General features: G+C 45.0%; 1 protein-coding gene across 6 annotated transcripts in view; it reads left to right on the top strand.

Annotated features, from left to right (window-relative positions):
- Positions 1–22,517, top strand: part of FRMD4A (FERM domain containing 4A) — a 481,635-nt gene that overhangs the window by 349,901 nt on the left and 109,217 nt on the right. For all 6 annotated transcript variants that reach the window (XR_015877834.1, XM_088468780.1, XM_088468779.1 and 3 more), the window contains exon 6: positions 6,477–6,533. Coding sequence is in view for 5 of the 6 variants with exons in the window: in XM_088468780.1 (XP_088324906.1) it covers positions 6,477–6,533 (57 nt within the window). In the remaining variant the exon portion in view is untranslated. The remainder of the gene's footprint in view (positions 1–6,476; positions 6,534–22,517) is intronic.

Below are 22,517 nucleotides of genomic sequence, written 5' to 3'. Positions count from 1 at the left end.
TTGTCATAAGATACCACCTGTCAGTGGTTTCAATGTTATGGCTGTGCATACTGTATATATAATAGTTTACAGAGCTTATAATAGCTGAAAATATTTCATATAGATATGTCATCATAGATATGTCATCATAAGATTTGTTTCTCCTATACAGACAAGCCAAAAAATTCTGAAAACAAAGATCAATCACTTGTTGGATAACAAATTTAATAACACAATATCAAACATTTCAAGTTCTGTCAAAGAATGATAAATTGCATATATATTTGAGAATATTATTAGCAGCTGATTTATTTAGGTTAACATATAGTGTCAGCTTAAGAAAGAGTACTTCCATATAAACCACAATTTGAATTGGCCTATCAGGTAGGCTAAAACAGGTGTATTCCAATTTGCAAGAAAAGCTTAGTGGGTGTTGAAGCCTTGCAGACATTATACTATTTTTATATCTTTGTATGACAAAAAGTCAGTACTCCAATGAAGCCAGGTGTTACTTCACTTTACTTCAGCCCCAATTTGTATCAACAAATACCAATATGCTTAAAACTGTAGTCTGATGTAAGGCTGTACAGAGCTGCTGGAGTGCGAGAAATTCCTCCAGTGTCATTGACCTTGATGGGAAGGTGCTGGTTTCACTGTGGGATTTTAAATAAAAGGCGGATAGTACTTCAAAGGTTGATAATTAAATCAGGACCCTGAGAGAACAGAGTCCTGATTGTCTTTCTATGGGAAGCAGCCTCTATGACTTGCAGAGCTGTTGAGAGAATGGGCAAATGGACTGTAGGAGAAGAATAGTGATTACATTTTATTAGTTGCTGCCTGCATCTATTCATGGCAGCTCAGCGTCCTCTATTCAGAAACACTTATGTTTTGGTTTCAGAGGTCACTGATTGGCTTACACCTAGTAAGCTGTACTAAATTGCAAAATTCGCTCAGGAAACTACTACATGCTTTTGTATGATACATTGTACTGTGTAATTTATATAGAGCCATGTATTTTTGAGCCGAGTACATCAAAGATAAGCGCTGGGCTCATTGGAGAGGGTCAGTCGTCCTATGCCAGAGGAACTTTTCCTTGCTGCATAAACAAGATCTGGGTATGGCAGCGAAGCTTTACGGGTCTAAAGGGAAATAAAACCAGGTTAGGAGTGGCGTCACCTGGATCATCACAGGCCTCATTCACCCTGTCCCACCACTTGTGCTAGCGAACAGTGGAGGTGGGACATATAGTGTGCACATACATGTGGTGGTATTGAACTGGCTCAAGGTAAGAAGCACTCACGTAGCTGTCCATGTCACCTTGCTAGATGACCGCAGCTGCACCTGTAAGTCACCTGTCTTAACTAATAACTCCTGTATGCCACTACACTAAACAACATCTAGGTGACTTTTTAACAGTTCCAGCCCTAACTAACACTGGCCTAGTGTAAACAATGACAATAACTGCAAACTCAGGTGTGATGTGCTACACTTCTTCTCACCTATTACACAAGATCACCAACAATGACAATGAACAATATGGTGAGCATACACTTAGAAAGTTGATGTTGATCTATGTAAATGTGATTACTATTTCCTATGCAGGATGGAGTCTTTTCCTTAACTTTAGGGACATAATCCAGGGAATGGAAATGGTGTGCACTTACCTAAGACTACTGTTTGGGGTGGAAGCCGGACAGCCCCTTCACGTCCAGTGCCAGCTATGGAGACCCACATGGTGTGGGATCTGGACAAACCCCTGCACACAGAGAGCCACTAGTTAGGTGCACTTGCCTAATGCCCCTTGGTCCCTGGGCCTAATGCCTACCTTTCTAATGGGAGCAACCTATGCTTGATCCTAATGCCTGGGGTCTATGGGCCCTGGGCCCAGTATGTGCTGTTCGTACCAAGTGCCCAATGTTATAAGATGTGATAAGGGCCTAGCGTCCAAAGTTATATTTAAGTGACACAGGCCTAGCACCCAAAGTTATGATAAGCGCATGGAGCTGGCCTAGCATCGCACCCAAAGCTATGATAAGCGCATGGAGCTGGCCTAGCATCGCACCAAAAGCTATGATAAGCGCATGGAGCTGGCGTAGCATCGTACCAAAAGCTATGATAAGCACATGGAACTGGTCTAGCATCTTAAGTTATTTAGTAATGGCCCAGCGCTGAGGAAAACCCCTGTTGATCTAGTGGAAAAATGTGCAAGACCCAAAATGGAGTCCTGCAGGCTTTGCTTCTGCTGAGCCAGTTCTGATTCAGCTAGGAACCCCTGTCTTGCCCCTCTCTGGTTCAGCTAGGGACTCCTTTTCTTCCTAAAGAGCTGCACCCTCCACAGCCCCAGGCCTTCTGTAACACTTCACCTGAAATGCAGCTCCCTCCACAGCCCCAGGCCTTCTGTAACACTTCACCTGTAATGCAGCTCCCTCCACAGCCCCCAGGGCTTCTGTAACACTTCACCTGAAATGCAGCTCCCTCCACAGCCCCAGGGCTTCTGTAACACTTCACCTGTAATGCAGCTCCCTCCACAGCCCCCAGGGCTTCTGTAACACTTCACCTGTAATGCAGCTCCCTCCACAGCCCCAGGGCTTCTGTAACACTTCACCTGTAATGCAGCTCCCTCCACAGCCCCAGGGCTTCTGTAACACTTCACCTGTAATGCAGCTCCCTCCACAGCCCCAGGGCTTCTGTAACACTTCACCTGAAATGCAACTCCCTCCACAGCCCCAGGCCTTCTGTAACACTTTACCTGAAATGCAGCTCCCTCCACAGCCCCAGGCCTTCTGTAACACTTCACCTGAAATGCAGCTCCCTCCACAGCCCCAGGGCTTCTGTAACACTTCACCTGTAATGCAGCTCCCTCCACAGCCCCAGGGCTTCTGTGACACTTCACCTGTAATGCAACTGGGGCGTCGGTACTCGCACACCGCAGCCCGCTATATATTTGCCTTATAATTACAATGTAATATAAAGGATTTTCAATTTGCAAATGGCTTTTAATGCTAGATGTACATGCAATTAATAATGTTCTAATTATTCAAATGAGCTCATTTACTTTATACTATGATTTAAGGCAAAACAGCACATGCTGTATCTTTCCATGTTTCAAATTACAATAGTGCTGCAGATAAGGGAGAGATATATTCATAATGTTTACTAAACTAAAAGGTTGGGGTTTTTTTTACATGCCCCCTTAAAACCTTTACAAGAGAAATTCCTTAATTGTTCTCACTTCCTGTTCTGTTTTTCCCTGGGGCCCTAATGTAATACTGTACAAGCAGATTTGACATTGCCATTGTTTACTTCTGAGCTGTGCTTTGTGTGTTGGATACATCTGTATATAGTTGTATCCACAAAGCATTTTCAATTGTAACCATAGGCAACAAAATAAACTGTTTTGCCAAAATGATATAAACGCCCCAGTGAAAGTATACAAGAAAGCCAGTAGAATACTCTAAAACAGAAATTACAGAGTAATTGCATGACGTCTTATAGAATTTTCTTAAAGTTCTGTTTAATAAAAAAAAATATATATGAGTGTTGCTAAATACTAAAAAAAAAAAAAAAAAACAACAAAAATAATTACCAATGTTATTGTCAGTGAGATTCAAATCATCACAAATATTTTTGTGGGTTTTTTTGTTGAAGAGACAAACGCAGAGGATGAATGTCATAGCTTTAATGATTAGTGAAACATTGGACCTCATTCAGAGTCTCTCACTAGCACTGTGCACTCGCAAGCGGCCCGATGGTTTGCGTACGCGCATGCGCAAACTACTCTCTGCGATCGCAGGCCTCTCGCTCGCCCAGCAAAGACAGCCCAGTGAAATGAGTAACAGGAGAGGCCGTTTGTGGGTGGCAACAGGGGCAGGACACTAATAACGGGGGAGTGGAGGTGCGAATGCAGGCGTGCCTGAGTATTTCAACACCGTGTTAGAGGCATGCATAATTAACAGGCAGCGTCATAGTACACGTCACATGCCTGTTTTTACACTGAAGTCCTCACAGTGCTTGCGGTAGGGTAAGGCAACCACAAGCACTGTGATCGCTTCCGATTGTCCTCGATGTACCAGTGTTTTAATACACTTCCTGGAGATGACATGTGCTGGTGGGCGGCTCTGCCTGTGCGATTGGGCGTACGTAGGCCGCTCGCTAAGACATGGTGGGTGTGCTTATGCCTTGGCGAGCGATCGCTTCCCGTGGCGTCACTTTGACAAATTTGCATACGCTGGGGGCGAGCGATCGCATCTAGCGAGAGACTCTGAATGAGGTCCATTGTACACACATTCTGGTTTCAGGTCATTCATTTGAGAACTAATATTTACAGTAATATTCCTGCATGGCCATAATAATCACTCAATCCCAGACAACACTGTTTCACTACTCTCTAATGCTGTATAAACACTGCGTAAGCACTCTTATTAGACTATCTATAATGTGCATGTTCACAAATATGGTAAAAAAAAAGTTTAAAGAAAAAAAAGTACTTATCAAGTGAACATGTAATACAAAACACGTCACGTTTGTATTCGTTGATTTAACATTGGTGGGAGTCGGGACAGTTCCTAATAGCACTATAGTGAAAGAACTTGGACCACTGGTTACCTTATTTACTTTTATGATTTCCTTGTACTGTGGTGGGAGACCAATTTCTATTTGTGATGAACCGATTAAATATGTCCAGTCACAAATGCATTTGTACTACCTTCCCTCTCCCAAACTAGCAATGAGAGTCCCCCCTATGCCATTACATGACTGCTGAGAGCATAAGCCTGTGTCTGGCAGCCATACTTGTTTTCCCTCCAGAGAGAGTTTTAAAAAAAAAATATTTTGTGAAAGCTAAGAAGAATTGCTAACGGAGGTATGCTTGAAAGATACTTCACTCGCTATACAGTGACTAAAAAACCCCTTTCATTTTGTATTTCTGCTTTGATTAGTAAAAAGCAGACAGGTGTGAACAAGTCCTTACAGTCTATATGTTGAAAGCAGTGTTACTAACAAGTTCTATGCAAGCAGGGTTGTGTCATTATCCATCATAAAGACAGACTACAATCATTTGTTGTGCTTGTTTGTCTATAAATATAGACAGTTCTGCAACTGTATATGATCCTAAATCACCACTTTTCCTCCCTGTCCTGTGTATGGTTTCTTACTGCTCCCGTTGATATGTTTCTGCTATGGCGTGGTATGATTGTGTTCATTAGAAATACACATTCATAAATAACCATTTTGGCAGTCACAGTAGATTAGATATGAAGGATTATAGTTATGCTATGCCAGTAATGCCTATTTGGTGGTTCAGCCACCGGAAATCCCTTTCTTTAGCCAAGCAGTCTTTCAGTTCTTCGTGGTACATTTGGGAGCAACAAAAAGAGTATAAATGACTGCTCTGTGAGTAAGGGTAATTCATCATACATGACAGATTCCCTGTGCCCCTTCCAGAATGCAAAAAAATAAGAATACTACTTTTTGTGTGTGTGTGTGTGTAGGCATGTTTACCATGTAATGTACAATAAATTGATATTAATGTGGGTACACACCTAGCAGATATATCTGTAGATGATGATCGGTGATATACACTGAACAACCATCATCTTCCCGGTAGCCGCCAGTCCCGTTGCCTGCGGGGCGGGGGCGCGTCCACCCCCTCCCCGCGGCTGTTGCTGCATGTGTATGGGCGAACGTCTGATCGCCTGTACACACTTGACGATGGCTGTCCATCGACTGTGCAGCACAGCCGAAGCGATATGTCTGTGAACTAGGTCGTTCACACATATCGCTGGCTGACGGGCACCAGATATATTGACCGATCAATTGATCAGCCAATATATCTGTCAGTGTGTACTCAACTTTAGGGGTATTCAACATGCAACCCTACAGCTGCTGTAGAACTACATATCCCAGCATGCCATGCCACAATTTTAGGATGCTCTAATAGCAAAACTGTGGCAGGGCATACTGTGATGTGTAGTTCCACAACAGCAGGAGGGCCGTAGAGAATCTGTACTTGTGATAAAAATATGTTTAGTGATGTTGGTGTTTCCACTGTTTCCTCCATGTTGCATACTCTCGGTCGCTCTGTGCATCCATCCCCTGTGGGGGATTCATGGAGGAGAAGTCAGGGTGGGGCCAGGGCACATGTGGGTGATTATTAGATTACAATTACTATGTGACTTGTGCACTACTCTCCTCCTCCTCCATACGTCAATATCCTCCTGCACCTTTGCCCGGTTTTTGAGCAAGCTCAGCTGTAAAAACTAAATATAACTTATGACGTAGCTCTGCGGCTCTGTGTACCTTAGAGTCCTTTATTCTCATGTGTGGCAGAATATATATTAGAAGTAAAGTTTAATGTGATCCCTCTTTCTTAACATTCCATATGACAAAACAGCAGAGGCCTTTGAAGTGCAGCCACAGGAGGAGTTGGGCTCTGCACGCAATATTATGCAGCTGGGATCAGCAATCTAACAACTTCTTTTTCTCTCTGCATTTTGCAGGAACTGATAGATGTTGACAGCGAGGTTGTTTTTGAACTGGCAGCATACATCCTGCAGGTAAGAAAGTTTTCTTCACGGTCTATCAGATGGTTATCACATGGGAGAAACCAAATATAAATGTTTAAATGTAAACTTTGGGCCTGATTCAGAGCCGGACACAAATAGCGCTCGCTCATCCTGTAAATAGGGGTGGCTATTCAAATGAACCGTTCGCTGTTTGCGGTCTGTTGACACCTCTAGGTCTGAACGAGCGTACAAAACTTGCGGTCGTTTTTTGGGAAACTACGCCCCCTGGCCGCTCGCATCCTACGTCATGTCCGCTATTTATTAGATTAATCGAGTACATCGAACAGGGTATGAACTGCTCGCTATTCTTGTGGTTGGTTTTTGCTACCACAATTTTGCGAGCAGTTCTGGCTTAAAAAAAACCCAGTGACGTGGTCAATGACGCTACTTTTTTAAATATGCACACCCATAAAACGCCCGTTTTGACCTTTAAGCACGCCTGCGATCGGATCGCCACTCCCCGTTTTCAAGCACCTTCCCCTGTTACCACCCACATACGCCTCATTCTGTCACTCAAATTAGCAGGCATTCGCTATTTTGCGAGCGCATGAATTTCGGCCGCACTGACTGGTTCGCGCATGCGTATAACGATCCATACGCATGCGCAGTTGGGCAAACATCGCTCGGAGCGAACGAGCTGCCGCTTACGAGTGGCTCTGAATCAGGCCCCTTGTCTCTACATCATGTATAGGCCACATGCCTTCCGATATAAAATATGATTTTAGTTAAAAAGCCAACGTCATTTATTTTTTTGGCAAAATCCACATGTGTGCGTGTATAATATCTTGGCTTTCCTTCCACCCCAAAAAAAGAAGACACACTTGCCTCCACATAGAATTTTTTTTTTGATAATTTATTATAGTCATTTTCGAGTGGCAAGACTTTCTCCACACAGACACTTTCTAATATACCAAGTTATGTAACCTTATTTGCCTCTGGAGATGCCTCATTTAAGTCTCTATTCTATTATCAACAGAAATTTTGGGCCTGGTACCCTGATGTCTCTGGGGGCCCCCTATCAAACCCCCACTACCCCGACACAATGCCCCTTGGCCTAAAAACGCTTATCCCTCACACCACAAGGTGTATTTATTAGATAGACATACATTTCAAGATTGATCCTGCTTTGTTTTGTTCACTGCTGTACCCTGTATGGACCAAAACGTTGTCTTTTGTCACAGTTTATTTGAGTCTAACTAATAAATACACCTTGTTGAACTTTGGTGATCTATATACATACATATATATAGTACTTGTCAAAAGTCTGAGCACACCCCCTGAAATCAAAAAGAAGCTTGTTTATCGCACATTCTGCTACTTGTGTATGAATGGAGTATGATAAAAATAACAAAATATATTTTTTCCGTACCGATGCAACTCGATAGAAATGTGTCAAAAAATTTGTATACTATAATAATGGCCACAGTAGCCGTGCCGCTTATAGTCATAATAAATGCACACGGTAGCAGTGCCACTTATACAGTATACATAATAAATGCCCACGGTGGCAGTGCCACTTATACACATAATAATTCCTGAAAGCTCCAGTTTGTCAAAAATGGCCAAAAAGAACTGTGAGTTAAGTGTGGAAACACGTGCTCAAACCATTGTTTTGAGGGAAGAAGGTTATTCTTTGAGGCAAATCCACAAACGGTTGAAGGTATCCGTTGGGCCCGTGCGTCGGACTGTTGAACGAAAGTCAAAAGCCTGTCAAAATGTTACAAGAAAACGAACTGGTCATCCAAAAACAACTGTTCATGAGGACAACTTCATTGTAACTACTAGCTAGCGTAACAGACGTTTGACCTCTCCAGAAATAGGAAGGTAGTTGCGGAAAAGTCATTCCCAGCCTGTGTCCGATAGGATGGTGGCCAGTCGCTTGCAGGAATATGGCCTTAGTGGTAGGGTTGCGGTAAGAAAACCACTTCTACGTGCTACAAACATAGCAAAATGTACGCATGGGCTAAGAAGCATAAGGATTGGAATGCGGAACAGTGGAAGAGGGTGCTTTGGAACGACGAATTGAAATTTGTACTTTTTGTTTCATTGCCGTGTTTTCGTGTGTCGTTGTCCAGGTGTCCAGACTGTGTAGCGCTAACAGTTAAGCTTGGAGGAGGCAATTTGATGGTTTTGGGGATGTTTCACAGGCAACCAAGTTAGTGACTTAGTCATAATCGACGGAATAATGGATCAAAAGGTGAACCACATCATATTAGTGCATCATGTGATTCCCTCCAGAAGGCGACTTGTGGGTCAGAACTTCGTTTTCCAACAAGATAACGATCCAAAACATACATCCATTTTGTGTACTAATTATTTGCAACTTGAGCGTCTTGCTCAAGTCGTAACAAAAATGGAATGGCCACCTCAATCACCAGATTAGTAAATAGGATGCCAAGGATATGCAAAGCGCTTATCAAAGCTAAGGGTCGTCACTTCAATGAAAGCAGACTACCTAAAACTACCTAAATAAACTTGCCTAAAAGTCAAAACAAGTATTTCTTTTTGTTTCCTTATTGTTCAAACAGTTGTTTATTTTGTAAACAAATCCAATAAAACAGGTTTTATTTAGTTACTGTGCAGTTAAATTGAAAATTCCTTAAAATATACTGGTGTGCTCAGACTTTTGACAAGTACTGAGAAACAACAAAAAGTAATCCCCCAGCACTCAGAATGGAATCAGCCATAAGATTTGGAAAACTACATGGTGGTAGATAATTCAGAGATCTCGGGGCCTAATTCAGACCTGCTCGTGAGCGCTCGCAAGCAGGTCGATGTTGCCCTAGTGCGCATGCGCACGACGGAGGCGGCTCCGTCGTGCACATGCGCGAGACCCGAATAACAACGGCCAAGCCGTCGTTATGGGTCTCACACCACAGGGGGCGTGCTGTCGATGGTGATTCACAGCACGCCCCCTTTGGTGGGCGTGCCGGGGGCATGGCTACCCAGACGGAGACGTTCCCATGGGAACGCCAAAAGCACTCCAGGGCTTGCGGCAGCGAGACCCTACTGCAAGGGTCTCGTCGCAAGCCCGTTGGTCGTGATGGTCTTGACCATCGCGACCATCATTTTGGCCACTCGCTGTAGCTGTGGGTGGTCACCCACAGCTATGCGAGCGGCCAGGAGGCCGCTCCAAAAAGGAGGGACGGCCCTGATTCAGAACGAGCTCTGTCAGAGCGTCCGGCTCTGAATCAGGGCCTCAGTTGCTTATATTTGCAAAATATGGCTAAGCCTCCAGGCCGTGTCACGGCGTTTCTTATACTGGAGGTCCCTATCACTTGGTCTGGTGTGCAGAACCCCAAAAAAGCTGGCGAAGGCCAGCCACCCCAAGGAAAAACTAAAGTGTTAATATGTGTTAATAAGAATAAAGCCAAAACTATGCGTTAATAAGTGATACATAGGTGAAAGGTGTAATTAAAATGCTAAGAAAAGAATAATAAAGAAAAAATACAAAAATAAATATATATATATATATATATATATATAAAAATTTATATATGTACATATATATATACTAAGAGAAAAAATCTATAATTTGAAGGTGCTAAATAAGGTGTGCCACCCCAGAGCAGCCCAGCCACACCAACCACGGGGGGCACCACACCCTAAACCCATCCCCAAAACTGATAACCATATTGATTCCTACCTATCTATACACCCTAAATGTCGCTATTAAGCTTTATAAGTCGCACAATAAATAATTTCTTTCCAGACTTTGATTGTGGCTCCAAAGCACAAAAAGATACTATTCACCATAAAATTAGATAGTGATGTGATCTAAATACAATTAGCGCAAACAGATTATACAATCACAGGGTACAGTTGAATAAATACGCATGCGCTCTGGATCCAGATTTCCAGGATCAAAGGTGAAGCCTCCATCAATAGCAAGAAAATGATGACTAACTAACAGATTCAGAGAGCTTGCATATATACCCTTACAGAGATAGGCAATACAATAGAACTAATTGGCATAATCCCATTGGTTCTTCTTTCTGGTTCTTCTGTTACGATGCAATTCATAGGTCATTTTATATTGTAATAGTTCAGCCTCCAACAGCTTCTTTGTGTCCTTTTTCCCGCCGAAGAAAAAGTCTAAACTGGCTAATTACATTACATTTACAGAGTACATTTCAATGTCTATATCTGTATGATCCATAATTTGCAGACGCATGTTGCGATTTCCTCGCCAATGGAACTGGAAATCTGCAAATAAACAGTGGTTCAGAATGGCACCAAACACGGTCTGTTTATCATGTACTAAACCTGAGATCTTAAATACAGTTGCTTTATTACATAATTAATAATGAATAAAACCTTGGATATTAACCTTAAATGCTAGGGAACCTTCCTATGTAAGTGTGCAATGTGTAAGTATATTAAGAAAAGACGCTAGTTAGCATTGTGCGACTACGTGTTTGTGGAGTGCACCGTGGTGCGTGTTTTGCAGGGTTGTTCATATTAAATGGTTTAGTAATTGTATGTATTTATATAATGAGGACTTTTAACATTGTTCTATTGCGTGGGAATCGCACAACGCTAAATAATAGCATCGTCATCGTATACATAATATATACCTCTCTTCACCATCCCTTATCAAGGGACAAAAGGCACTCTCCAGACTTTTTTTCTTTTCAGTTTTGTAAATTATTCTTTTATTCACAACTTTTGTGCCAATAGGTGCTTACGCTGCTAACGTTTCGATTCACTTTGAATCTTTATTAAGCCATTAACAACTGCATCACAGCTTACTAAGATTGAACAAAATACAGTATTATAAGCAAACAATGTCTATCAGGTCCCTCCCAGGCGGGGGACTCAAAATGATAATAATATATTCATCAGTATACAAGCAATGTAATAGATGACATATCAAATCAATCATAATGGGTTATTACTGTCATAATCCAATGTATGTATTGACATGATTATTGAGTGGTATCAACTTCACACATAAGCCGATCACGTATCAAAATATATAGGTATACTGTATATCTAAACAAACTATTTCTGACATAAATATTGGATTTAATGTTTACACATACTATAGGGTTATATTACATATTATATGTTTAATAGACTTCATAACAGTGTATTGCTCATATGTCAAATATAAATATATCTCAAATGGGCACTATTTATAATTTTCCATTTATATTATGAAAAGATTAACTATACAATGTATCCATTCAGCAATAGTGACAAACTTTTAAATTAGCGCCAATGTAATGCTGCATATATGGGTGAACTGAGCTTACCTTCGCTTCAAATGTCACGGTCACAGGATTAGCCACACTAGATTGTGAGACCTTCCCACCTTAAGCCAAGTGAAGCCCTAATAGCGGCTCCACGAGCAGCGCGGCCACTTCCGGTCGCAGGTATAGTGCGATTCTAGGCTATTTAAAGCCAGACACCAGCACTGGATAGAACAGTACACATCGTGCCTGTAAAAGTGACAGTTGACGCTAAGGTGAGCTGCGGCTGCCAGTCTGGGCTGGGGAGGTTGTCTGCAGCCAGTTTCACTAGAGTGGAGTGTGAGTTCCACCTCCAGCTCTTCATAGGAGGCTGCTGTGGCAAGGAGGGAGGAAGGGATAGAGGCCACGCAGGTGCAATGTCATACGTAATGATGTGGCAGCATCCTTCATTACTATGGCACATCCCGGGGAAGGGGTCACCAGGGAGATTACCCCTCTTGCGGCTTAATTGTTTGTCCAGTTGCATTGTGCCAGCCCAGACGAACGCCACAGCATCTATGTGTTGTTAATGAAGTTTAGCAGCCACAGCCCCTCCTGCACCTTGGGGCCCAGGACAGGGGGAGAAAAGGTGTACTTTACTGGTTAGACCTCTTCTTCGTTTTATTTGATTCATCATCTTTAAATTAGCCTTTATTAAACATGTTTCATTGTAGTCACTGACAGACAGCATCAAGCAACAGAAAGGCAATGGCATGTTTCCACTCAGCCAGTATTTTTAAAGGGGGATTAATTTAAAAAGCAAATCTGTTTTAATAACCACTTCAGCCTAACGGTAATAGTTGCTCTGCATGTGTTTGCTACAGGTCATATACTAGGGAAGTTTGTGTTCCATATATTCAAATGAGCACCCCCAAACAACAAGCATACTCAACACAAGATCCTGACTTATTTATTTATTAGCAATTTACATAGTGCTTTAAAGAGAATATTGCATTCATTCACATCAGTCCCTGCCCCAGTGGGGGCTAACAATCTATGGACCTGTTTCAGACCCGCATGCTAGGATGCGTTCGCACGCAGCCAGCTGATTGTATGTTTGCATTTTGCGCATGTGTATGCATCTCAATTAGTGTGCGCGAACCAGTACGAGCGATCGGGAAGCGTACGATGGCTGAGCATAGACAGCCCCACTGAATGAGTGACAGGAGAAGCCATTTGTGGGTGGTGACAGGGGCTGGCCACTAGAAACGGGGGGAGTGGAGGTGCGAACGCAGGCGTGCCTGAGCATCTCAACGCCGTTTCAGAGGCGTGCATAATTAAGAGGCAGCATCATGGTACACGTCACTTGGTTGTATTTCATACTGACGCACTCGCAGTGCTTGTAGCAGAGTATGGTCAGCCACAAGCGCTGCGAGCACTTCTGATGGTACTCAGTGTACCAATGGTTGCATACACTTCCAGGAGATGACATGTGCAAGTGGGCATCTTAACACAAGCCATTGGGCGTCTGCATGCACAGAGCGATCACTCACCAAGACATAGTGGGCGTGCTAATGCCTTGGGTGCGATCGCCTGCCTTTGCCGAAATTTGCATACTCCTCTAACGTGCAAACACATCTAGCGAGCGGGTCTGAGTCGAACCCTATATTCCCTATCATCAGTTTCTGCTAGTTGAGGTTTAGGGGACTTCTGTAAATAGCTAACCCTGATGGAGTTCTTTAACATAGTACATTTTTCGCTAGTCCCTAAAAAGTGCTTTGATATTTCATATAGTGCTAGCCCCTGAGTGTTATTATGAATTATCTGTTTATCAATACAAAAATTCAATATTTAAATTGAAAAGAGCCATACAAAACTGAACAAATTGTTGCAGCGAATCACAAAACCTTGGGATTTGCCGCTATCTGAGGTTGCTAGGTGACCTTGTAGAATTGGGAAATCAAAGAAGACATTATAATGAAACCGACACAAACAGATCAGGACTGAAGGTCCTCCTAGCAACTCACAGAGCGGCGTTACATGGGAATATAAGCTGGGCTGAATAGCCTTGTGGCATGCATGGATTTTCTGCATCATTAATTCGAGGCTGTGGTGCTGGTACTTCCCCTTCCCCCGTTCTCCTAATTGTAAAAGTTGGAGAGAGCATAAGAATAAAAACCTCCACTAACTCCCAAGGCCTGTAATGATTAGACAGGGCCTCTTTAAGACCAAGCCATAGAAATGCAGCCTGTCTGTAAGCAAGGTCCTTTTGGCCATGAGAAAGTTCCCTGTGTCAGAAACAGACTTGGCAGGAAGTCTTCCTGAACAACAAAACATGGGGTCCTTGTGTAGATGGAATTTTATCTTTATGATATGTTCATAGCGAAGACTATTCTGGAACATTGTGGAGATGTTGTACAGTTCATTAGATTATAATAATTATAATATATTGCTTTGTTTGAAATTACTTTGCAACATTTTTCCTGTTAAAGCTGCTGCTGCTGTATGTTTTCCACGTAATTATGTATTATTAATAATACTTCGTAGACTTTCTGTAGCAGAAGTCTGACTTTTATACAGTAATAATAATGGGAAAACTTCTACTATAGGGTTCTTGCTTGCAATTCTGATCAATCCTATGGTTCATTTTTTCTATTTAAGAAAATATCTTAGTGTTCTCCCTGGCTTTCTTTCCAAGTAATACTGTTATTAAGGGGCCAATGTATCAAACTCATTTTGCAGTCAGTCCTCCAAAAACAGCAGTTTGTGGAAGATTGCCCCTTTTCATTATCAGGGGTATGTAATAACGGGGTACCACAGCAGAGATCAGAGGTATCGTTGGGAATTGCAGTGCCTATAGGTTTCTCTGGTTATTGTGATGGGGGAATTGAATTGCTTGCGATGTGCCGCAATGCTGGGCTGTGTGCATATTGGCCAGATACAGTAATGTCAGCATCACAAGTTTTCTTGTGCACTATGGAATGTGAGGCAAAACTTGCAGTGTAGATGGACACAATTAGCCGTTCTGGAAGGGAAAATCACGTATTAAGCTCTGAAAAGCTTGTGTCCTAATAGCTTAGTCATTGCAGCCTATATGCCACGAGATCCATTTTCGTAATGACCAGTGGCTGCGCATACCCCGATGCCCACTGGCCATGTATGCACAGTAGCTATAAGTGACCACATAAGCAATCACTTGGGCAGCACAGATGGTATAGTGGTTGGCATTACTGCCTCAAAGCACTGTGGCCATGAGTTTAATTCTCGATCATGGATGATCTTTGTGGAGTTTGTATGTTCTCCTAGTGTTTGCATAGGTTTACTTTGGGTGCTCCGGTTTCCTCCCACATTCCAAAAAACAGACTGGTAGGTTAATTGACTGCTGGCAATTAACCCTAGTGTGCATGTGGTAAGGGAATGTAGATTGTAAGTTCCACTGGGATAGGGACTGAAGTGCATGTCTGAAATATTCCATTTAAAGTGCTGCATAATATGTATATGCTATATAAATAACTCTTCATAAATAAACTTTTTTTTTTTTCTATTCACAGGCATGGCCCCTTATTGGAGCCCATGACCCTGCAAGAGGTTTTGATGCATAGCCCTGTCAAATAATGTCTTATTGCCGCAATATACTGCAATAAGAAATTCTGCTATTCGGGAGTAAATGATACAACAACCCCTAAAGTGGTCTATTTTACTCTCATACATTGCATCACTGCTATTCATAGCCTTTTCATGGCAATTTAATAAAAACCTTTTGTGGGGACAGCGGATCCAATAAATACCTGTAACAGCTATTAATTTACTTCCAGGCTCTGATCCTGCTTACCTACCAATTGCAGCTACGCGTGGTAAATTGGAATGCATATCAATTCCCATAGAGGTCTATGTGAACTGCTGTATTCTCCTGGTCCTTCATTAACTCAGGAGATATCTGTGATACCCTCTTCGTTACTGCTTTATTGCCCATGCTAGAGTTTCAAAAGCCTGAACAAAAGCAGTTTCTGCATAGTTTTCTGAATAAAACAAGTTGACAAAAGGGCTTCGCTGTAGAGTTTAAAAAGTTTAGGTTTCATTGCTTGGTAAATATAACCATTTTGCAGTCCCTATCATAACAGGCTATGGGGACTGTGGTAACAGGCACAATTAGGGCTACCGTAGAAGAAACCTGCAATTTCTCTGCAGTAGTCCTCTTGTTAACCACTTGCCTGGCATGGTCGTATCTGATACGACCAGTCAGGAAAGCTCTGTGGGCGGCTGCTGGAAAATAATTTTCTAGCAGCCGCCAATCACAGAGGGACCTCCTGGTCCCTCTGCACACTGTCCCTCCCCGTGGGCCGGCTGATCACTGCTAGCAGTGATCGGACAGCCCAACGAAGGCGCACCAACCCCCGACAGCAGCCCGGCGGCTGCTGACTGGGGCAGAGAAGGCAGCGCTGATAGCGTTGTCCTTCTCTCCCTTCCCCTTTTGGAGAGCAGCCGCCGACAGGGCAGAGAAGGCAGCGCTGATAGCGCTGTCCTTCTCTCCCACCTCCGGAGAGCAGCAGCCCAGCCAGTGGCGGAACTCCCAGAGACAATGGAGTCAGTTGCCGCCGGGCTCCAGCCCTGAAGGGGGCATCTGGTTCCATCGTCTCCAGGGTCCCGAACGTTCCACCACACCTACACCTATAGTACCACCGGCTTCGTTCACTTCTGCTGTAAAAAGAAAGCCAGAGGAGCCGCTGAGCTGAGCGCCAATCAGCTTCAGTGGCGCTCCTGTGGTCTCGGCGGGTCGCGGACGTCACGTATCATGTGACCGCCCGCGACCTCACCCTGTGCCTGCCCCTTCTGTCTGAGGAGCCTCCGACAGTGCACCTGCGGCTGGCAGTAGCACTGAGTCTGAACTTTGGTGGAGAGTGGAGAGTGGCCGGGACCTGGGACACGTGGTGTCAGAAGCCAGTCCCCGGCGGTCGGTGCAGTCTCCCAGCTGCTGCCCTGCACTCACTTCTCCCCAGGAAGAGAACCACTGGCCAGGACCCGGGATCTGCATAGAGTACTTCTTACCGGTGAGTCCCTTCTCACTACTACTCCTGTCCTCTGCAGTGCTTCCCACTACTCCTCCTATCCTGCCCCCTGCAGTGCTTCCCACTACTCCTCCTATCCTGCCCCCTGCAGTGCTTCCCACTACTCCTCCTATCCTGCCCCCTGCAGTGCTTCCCACTACTCCTCCTATCCTGCCCCCTGCAGTGCTTCCCACTACTCTTCCCATCCTGCCCACTGCAGTGCTTCCCACTACTCCTCCTATTTTTCCCCAGTAGCATTTTGTAGTTTTTTTTTTTTTTTGGGGGGGGGGCACCAACACTTATCTTTCCTCCGGGCAACTGGGACGAAGTTACGCCACTGAGCCCAGCGGCTGCTGGCAGGGCAGAGAAGGCAGCGCTGATAGCGCTGTCCGTCTCTCCCTCCTCTGGAGCTAGCAGCAGCCCGGCGGCTGATGGCAGAGCAGAGCAGCCGCCGGGCAGAGAAGGACAGCATTATCAGCGCTGTCCTTCTCTCTCTCTCCACCCCACCGCCCTGTTGGCGGCTCCCCAGCGGCTGTAAATAGTAGAGGGAGCATATATATACACACACTCATACTGTGTGTGTGTGTGTATGTATGTATGTATGTATGTGTGTATATATATATATATATATATATATATACACACGCATACGTGTGACCTATACACATGGATATATACATATACTATGTATATACAGTATGTATATATATGTGTGTGTGTGTATATATATATATATATATATATATATACACACACACACACACACACAGTGGGCCTCATTCAGAGGCGGTCGGAGGATGCAAGTGGTCGCTCAGAAACTGGGCGGCCGCTTGCATCCTGACCGGCCGCCTCTGTTTCGGTCGTTAGGCTGTGGGTTTACACCCACAGCTCTAACAACCGCTAGGGTGATTGTCGCAATGGTCAGAGACCATCGCGACCATCGGGGCTTACGACGAGACCCTAGGGTAGGGTCTCACTTGTCGTAAGCCCCGGAGAGCTTCTGGCTCTGTCAGAGCCGGAAGCTCTCCACTGACATCACTAGTGATGTCAGTGGGGCCTCCCCCAAACGGTAGGCGTTCCCATGGGAACGCCTCCGTTTGGGCTGCCACCACCCCCCCGGGCCGCCTTCCAAACGGGCCGAGCTGTCAATCAACATAGACAGCTCGCCCCCTTTGGAAAGAGACCCGCTACAACCGGCGCTGTCGGTCGTAGCGGGTCTCACGCATGCGCACGAAGGAGCCGGCTCCCTCGTGCGCATGCGCACTTGACAAACATCGAGGCGGCCGTGCGGTCGTAGACCGTACGGCCGCCTCTGAATGAAGGCCAGTGTGTCTGTGGAGCCCAACCGATGTCAAACAATCGATTGTTTCTATTGATGATTGAATCTATCGGCCATCGATGGTACAGCTGTCAATGACTAGAACTACAGTACACCATAATTTTAATTTTTATGCTATAAAGTGTTTCAAAAAAAATAAAAAATTGCGTTGAAATAGTTTTATAAAAATGTTCTTGACCTAATTCAATCATAAAAAAAAACTACTATTTCGGAGCAGTTTTTGGAAAACAAATTTGTCAGTTATGTGGTTAAATAGAACACAATGATAACCCCATCTTTCCGCCAAAAAATTGTTATTGCTTGATAAAAAAAAGACCACTAACTGTCACTTTGGACACATTGCACTAGATTTAATAAGCAGCAGGGTGGGTTCTAAGCCCAAAATACAGCATTTACTAAAGGTTGGTTTGGGCTTCTAAAAAAAAAAAAAAACACCATCAATCCCCAACAGTTTCAAAACCCCCAACCTGCAATGAATTTATAACACAGAACAGATCACGAAGGTCTGTGCTGTCATGTATATTTTTAAATTGTGAAAATTCTCTAAAATTTTAAGAAAATGATGTACGATCCCCCAATTAATAATCAGCCCTAGGTATACTTACCTACTTTCTAATCTGGTGCTGCTCCCGGCCCCCCGGAAAAGCAGGTATTCCTCCCGGCCGGCAGCCGACTACCCCCCTCAATTTCCACAAAAACTCCTGCAGCAGGGGGGCCGATGACGCGATTTGTGCTGAATCGCTTCATCATGACCCCACCCCCTGCTTCACAATGGCGAAAATCTCGGCTTTGTGTAGTGGGGACAGGGCCAAAATGATGCCATTCCGTGGCCATGCCCGCGCTCCGCCCCCATTAGCGGGTACTATGCCCGGCCACGCCCCTTGTGCAGAGCCACGCCCCCTGCTTGCGCAACCTGGCTGCCCCCTCCCAGCGGGGGCTGCCAGAGTATCTGCAAGTCTGGCCCTAGGCCTTTAAGCCTAGACTGGTAATGAGAAAATCAGAGGGACAAAGAGCATGTGGTAGGCATGACCAGCCAGGGCTGGTGGAACCATAGAGGGAAGATTGGCAGTGTGGGGTCACCAACCATCATTCCACCAGCCCTAGGCCAGCTGGCACCAGGGCTGACTTCCCCAAATGAATTGGGCCTGCAATAAAAGTGTGGGCCCCACTTCCTGATTACAGCCAGCCCTAGTGCCAACAGCACTACAGCTATTCCCCACACCCCTGGAGGATTATAACCTACCAAAATAAATAAATGCAAATATCGACTGCTACAGCATGAAACAACAGGAAACTGTAGCTGTGGATAAATTTGTACTGCTGATGATCAATCATACTTGCCTACCCTCCCGATTTGGTCGGGGGCCTCCCGAAAATTGGGTTCCGCTCCCGACCTCCCGGGAAGGCAGGCAATCCTCCCGGCCCCGACTATGTGTTCGCACCCCCCCGCGCTTTTAAGTAAAAACCCCAGCAGCATGGGGGGCGGTGATGCGGTTCACGCTGAATCGCGTCATTGTGGCTCCGCCCGCGGCTGCACAATGCCATTAATCACGGCATTGTGAAGAGGGGGCAGGGCCACGTTGACGCGATCGCGCTGTCACGCCCTGTCAGGTGCCGGGCCCCACCCCCTTTGGCCGCGTCATGCCCCCAGCCATGTAAGCCCGACAGCTCCCTCCCGGAAGGAGGGAGCTAAATGTCGGCAAGCCTGTGATCAATAGAGATACAGGGACTGATTCAGAATTGGGAGCGCCTTGGTAAAACCATGTTACACTCGCAGTTGGGGCAGATGTAAAATGTGCAGAGATATTGCTGTGTCCAAACTCAATCTAAAATGCAGTCTAAAAATAAGGCTATATCAGCGTATCCCAAACTCTGGCACCCTAACAGTCCAGGTCTTCCATACTAAAGCACATGACTTAATTAGTACCTCAGTCAGTTTGATTATACAGTACCATCTGTGCACAAGCATGGATATCCTTAAAACCAGGACTGTTAGGGTGCATTGAGGACCGAGTTTGGGAAACCCTAAGCCATACATGCCTACCCTCCCGGTTTTCGCGGGAGGCCCCCGATTTTTCGGGTAACCCCCCGCACCCCCGGAAGGGTAGGCATTTCTCCCGCATTCTGCCCACTTCCTAGTGAAGTGGGCAGAATTAGGAGAATACCTGCGGCAATCGCGGGTCCCCGTGAAGGGGGTGGGGCTTAAGCTGTGATTCTGCATGAATCACAGCATTTGGCCCCGCCCCTATGTAAATTGTGCCCAATCGCGATAATTTTACCGTGAGGGGGCGGGGCTTAATGACGTTATTCGTCAAGCCCCGCCCCTGTCGGCCCCCTGCTGCTTCTCTTACCCGGGCTTCTCCCGGGAAGAGAATATTAAAGGTAGGCAACCCTGCCCTAAGCTATAAGAGTATAGCATTTGTGGGCTACATGCAAGTACAACCAGTATTCACCCTGCATTCAAAAATGCGCCCCTTGCATTTCAGCATGGTCTGTTTCAGATACAGTTATACCCCTTTTAGACATACGCGCCGTCAAATACACGGCTCTGGGCCGGGTTTTCAACAATTAATTGGGACAATTTGGTTAAAACCCGGGTCCCAGCTCAGAGAACCCCTTTCACACCACATTGCAGACCTGTGTTCTTCCCAGGTCGACCCTTTTCACACTTAAGCTGTGTTGGCCCTGACATTCAGTGTGGAGTAATTTATACCTCTTTCAGACATAAACCCCAGCTTTAACCCGGCTTGGAACCTGTACAGCCATGGCCAAAAGTTTGGAGAATGACACAAGTATAGGTTTTCACAAATTCTGCTGCTTCAGTTTTTATGATGGCAATTTGCATATACTCCAGAATGTAATGAAGAGTGATCAGATGAATTGCAATTAACTGCAAAGTCCCTCTTTGCAATGACAATGAACTTAAGACCCGATTTAGACCCGCTCGCTAGGCTGCGTTCGCACGTAGCCTGCCGATGTTTACAATGTGCGAATGCGTATATGACGCAGTGCGCGAACTAGTCCATGAGATCGGGAAGCGTTCACAACCTGTACATAGACGCCTTGCAAGAATGAGTGACAGGACCAGCCGTTTGTGGGTGGTTAGAGGGGTTGGTCGAAGGAAACGGGGGTGTGGTGGTGCAAACGCAGGCGTGTCTGTGCGTCTTAACGCCGTTTCAGGGGCGTACATAATTAAGTTGCAGCATCATAATACACGTCACATGGCTGAATTACACACTGAAGCACTCGCAGTGCTTGCGGTAGGGTATGGTCAGCCACAAGTGCTGCGTATGGGTCCGATGTTACTCGATGTTACCGATTGTTGAATACAGTTCCTGGAGATGACGTGTATTACTAAGGGAAATTGGTCGTTTTATGACAGGCTGGTGGGCGTCTAAGTACACACCGCGATCGCATGCCAAGACATAGTGGGCATGCTAATGTCGTGCCATGTGATCGCCGGATTTGCATACTTTGGCAGCTGACTACTGCGTGCGAACGCATCTAGCGAGTGGGTCTGAATCGGGCCCTTAATCCCAAAAACATTGCAACTGCATTTGAGCCCGCCACAAAAGGCCCAGCTGACATCATGTCAGTGATTCTCTCGTTAACACAGATGAGTGTTGACGAGGACAAGACTGGGGATCACTCTGTCATGTTGATTGAGTTAGAATAACAGACTGGAAGCTTTAAAAGGAGGGTGGAGCTTGAAATCATTGTTCTTCCACTGTTAACCTTGGTTGCCTGCAAGGAAACATGTGCAGTCATCATTGCTTTACACAAAAAGGGCTTCACAGGCAAGGATATTGCTGCTAGTAAGATTGCACCTAAATCAACCATTTATCGGATCATCAAGAACTTTAAGGAGAGAGGTTCAATAGTTGTGAAGAAGGCTTCAGGGCACCCAAGAACGTCTAGCAAGCGCCAGGACTGTCTCCTAAAGTTGATTCAGCTGCGGGATCGGGGCACCACCAGTGCAGAAATTGCTCAGGAATGGCAGCAGGCAGGTGTGAGTGCATCTTCATGCACAGTGAGGCAAAAACTTTTGGAGGATGGCCTGATGTCAAGAAGGGCAGAAAAGAAACCACTTCTCTCCAGGAAAACATCAGGGACAGACTGATATTCTGCAAAATGTAGAGGGATTGAACTGCTGAGGACTGGGGTAGTTATTTTCTCTGATGAATCCCCTTTCAGATTGTTTGGGGCATCTGAAAATGCTTGTCCGGAGAAGGAAAGGTGAGCGCTACCATCAGTCCTGTGAACAGCAAAGCATCCTGAGACCATTCATGTGTGGGGTTGCTTCTCAGCCAAGGGAGTGGGCTCACTCACAATTTTGCCTAAGAACACAGCCATGAATAAAGAATGGTACCAAAACATCCTCCAAGAGCAACTTCTCCCAATCATTCAAAAACAGTTT

The sequence above is a fragment of the Taudactylus pleione genome, unplaced genomic scaffold (assembly GCF_031769625.1).
Source record: "Taudactylus pleione unplaced genomic scaffold, aTauple2 ptg000086l, whole genome shotgun sequence".
NCBI classification, from domain to species: Eukaryota; Metazoa; Chordata; class Amphibia; order Anura; family Myobatrachidae; genus Taudactylus; species Taudactylus pleione.
This window is presented reverse-complemented; position numbering and strand designations above follow the sequence as displayed.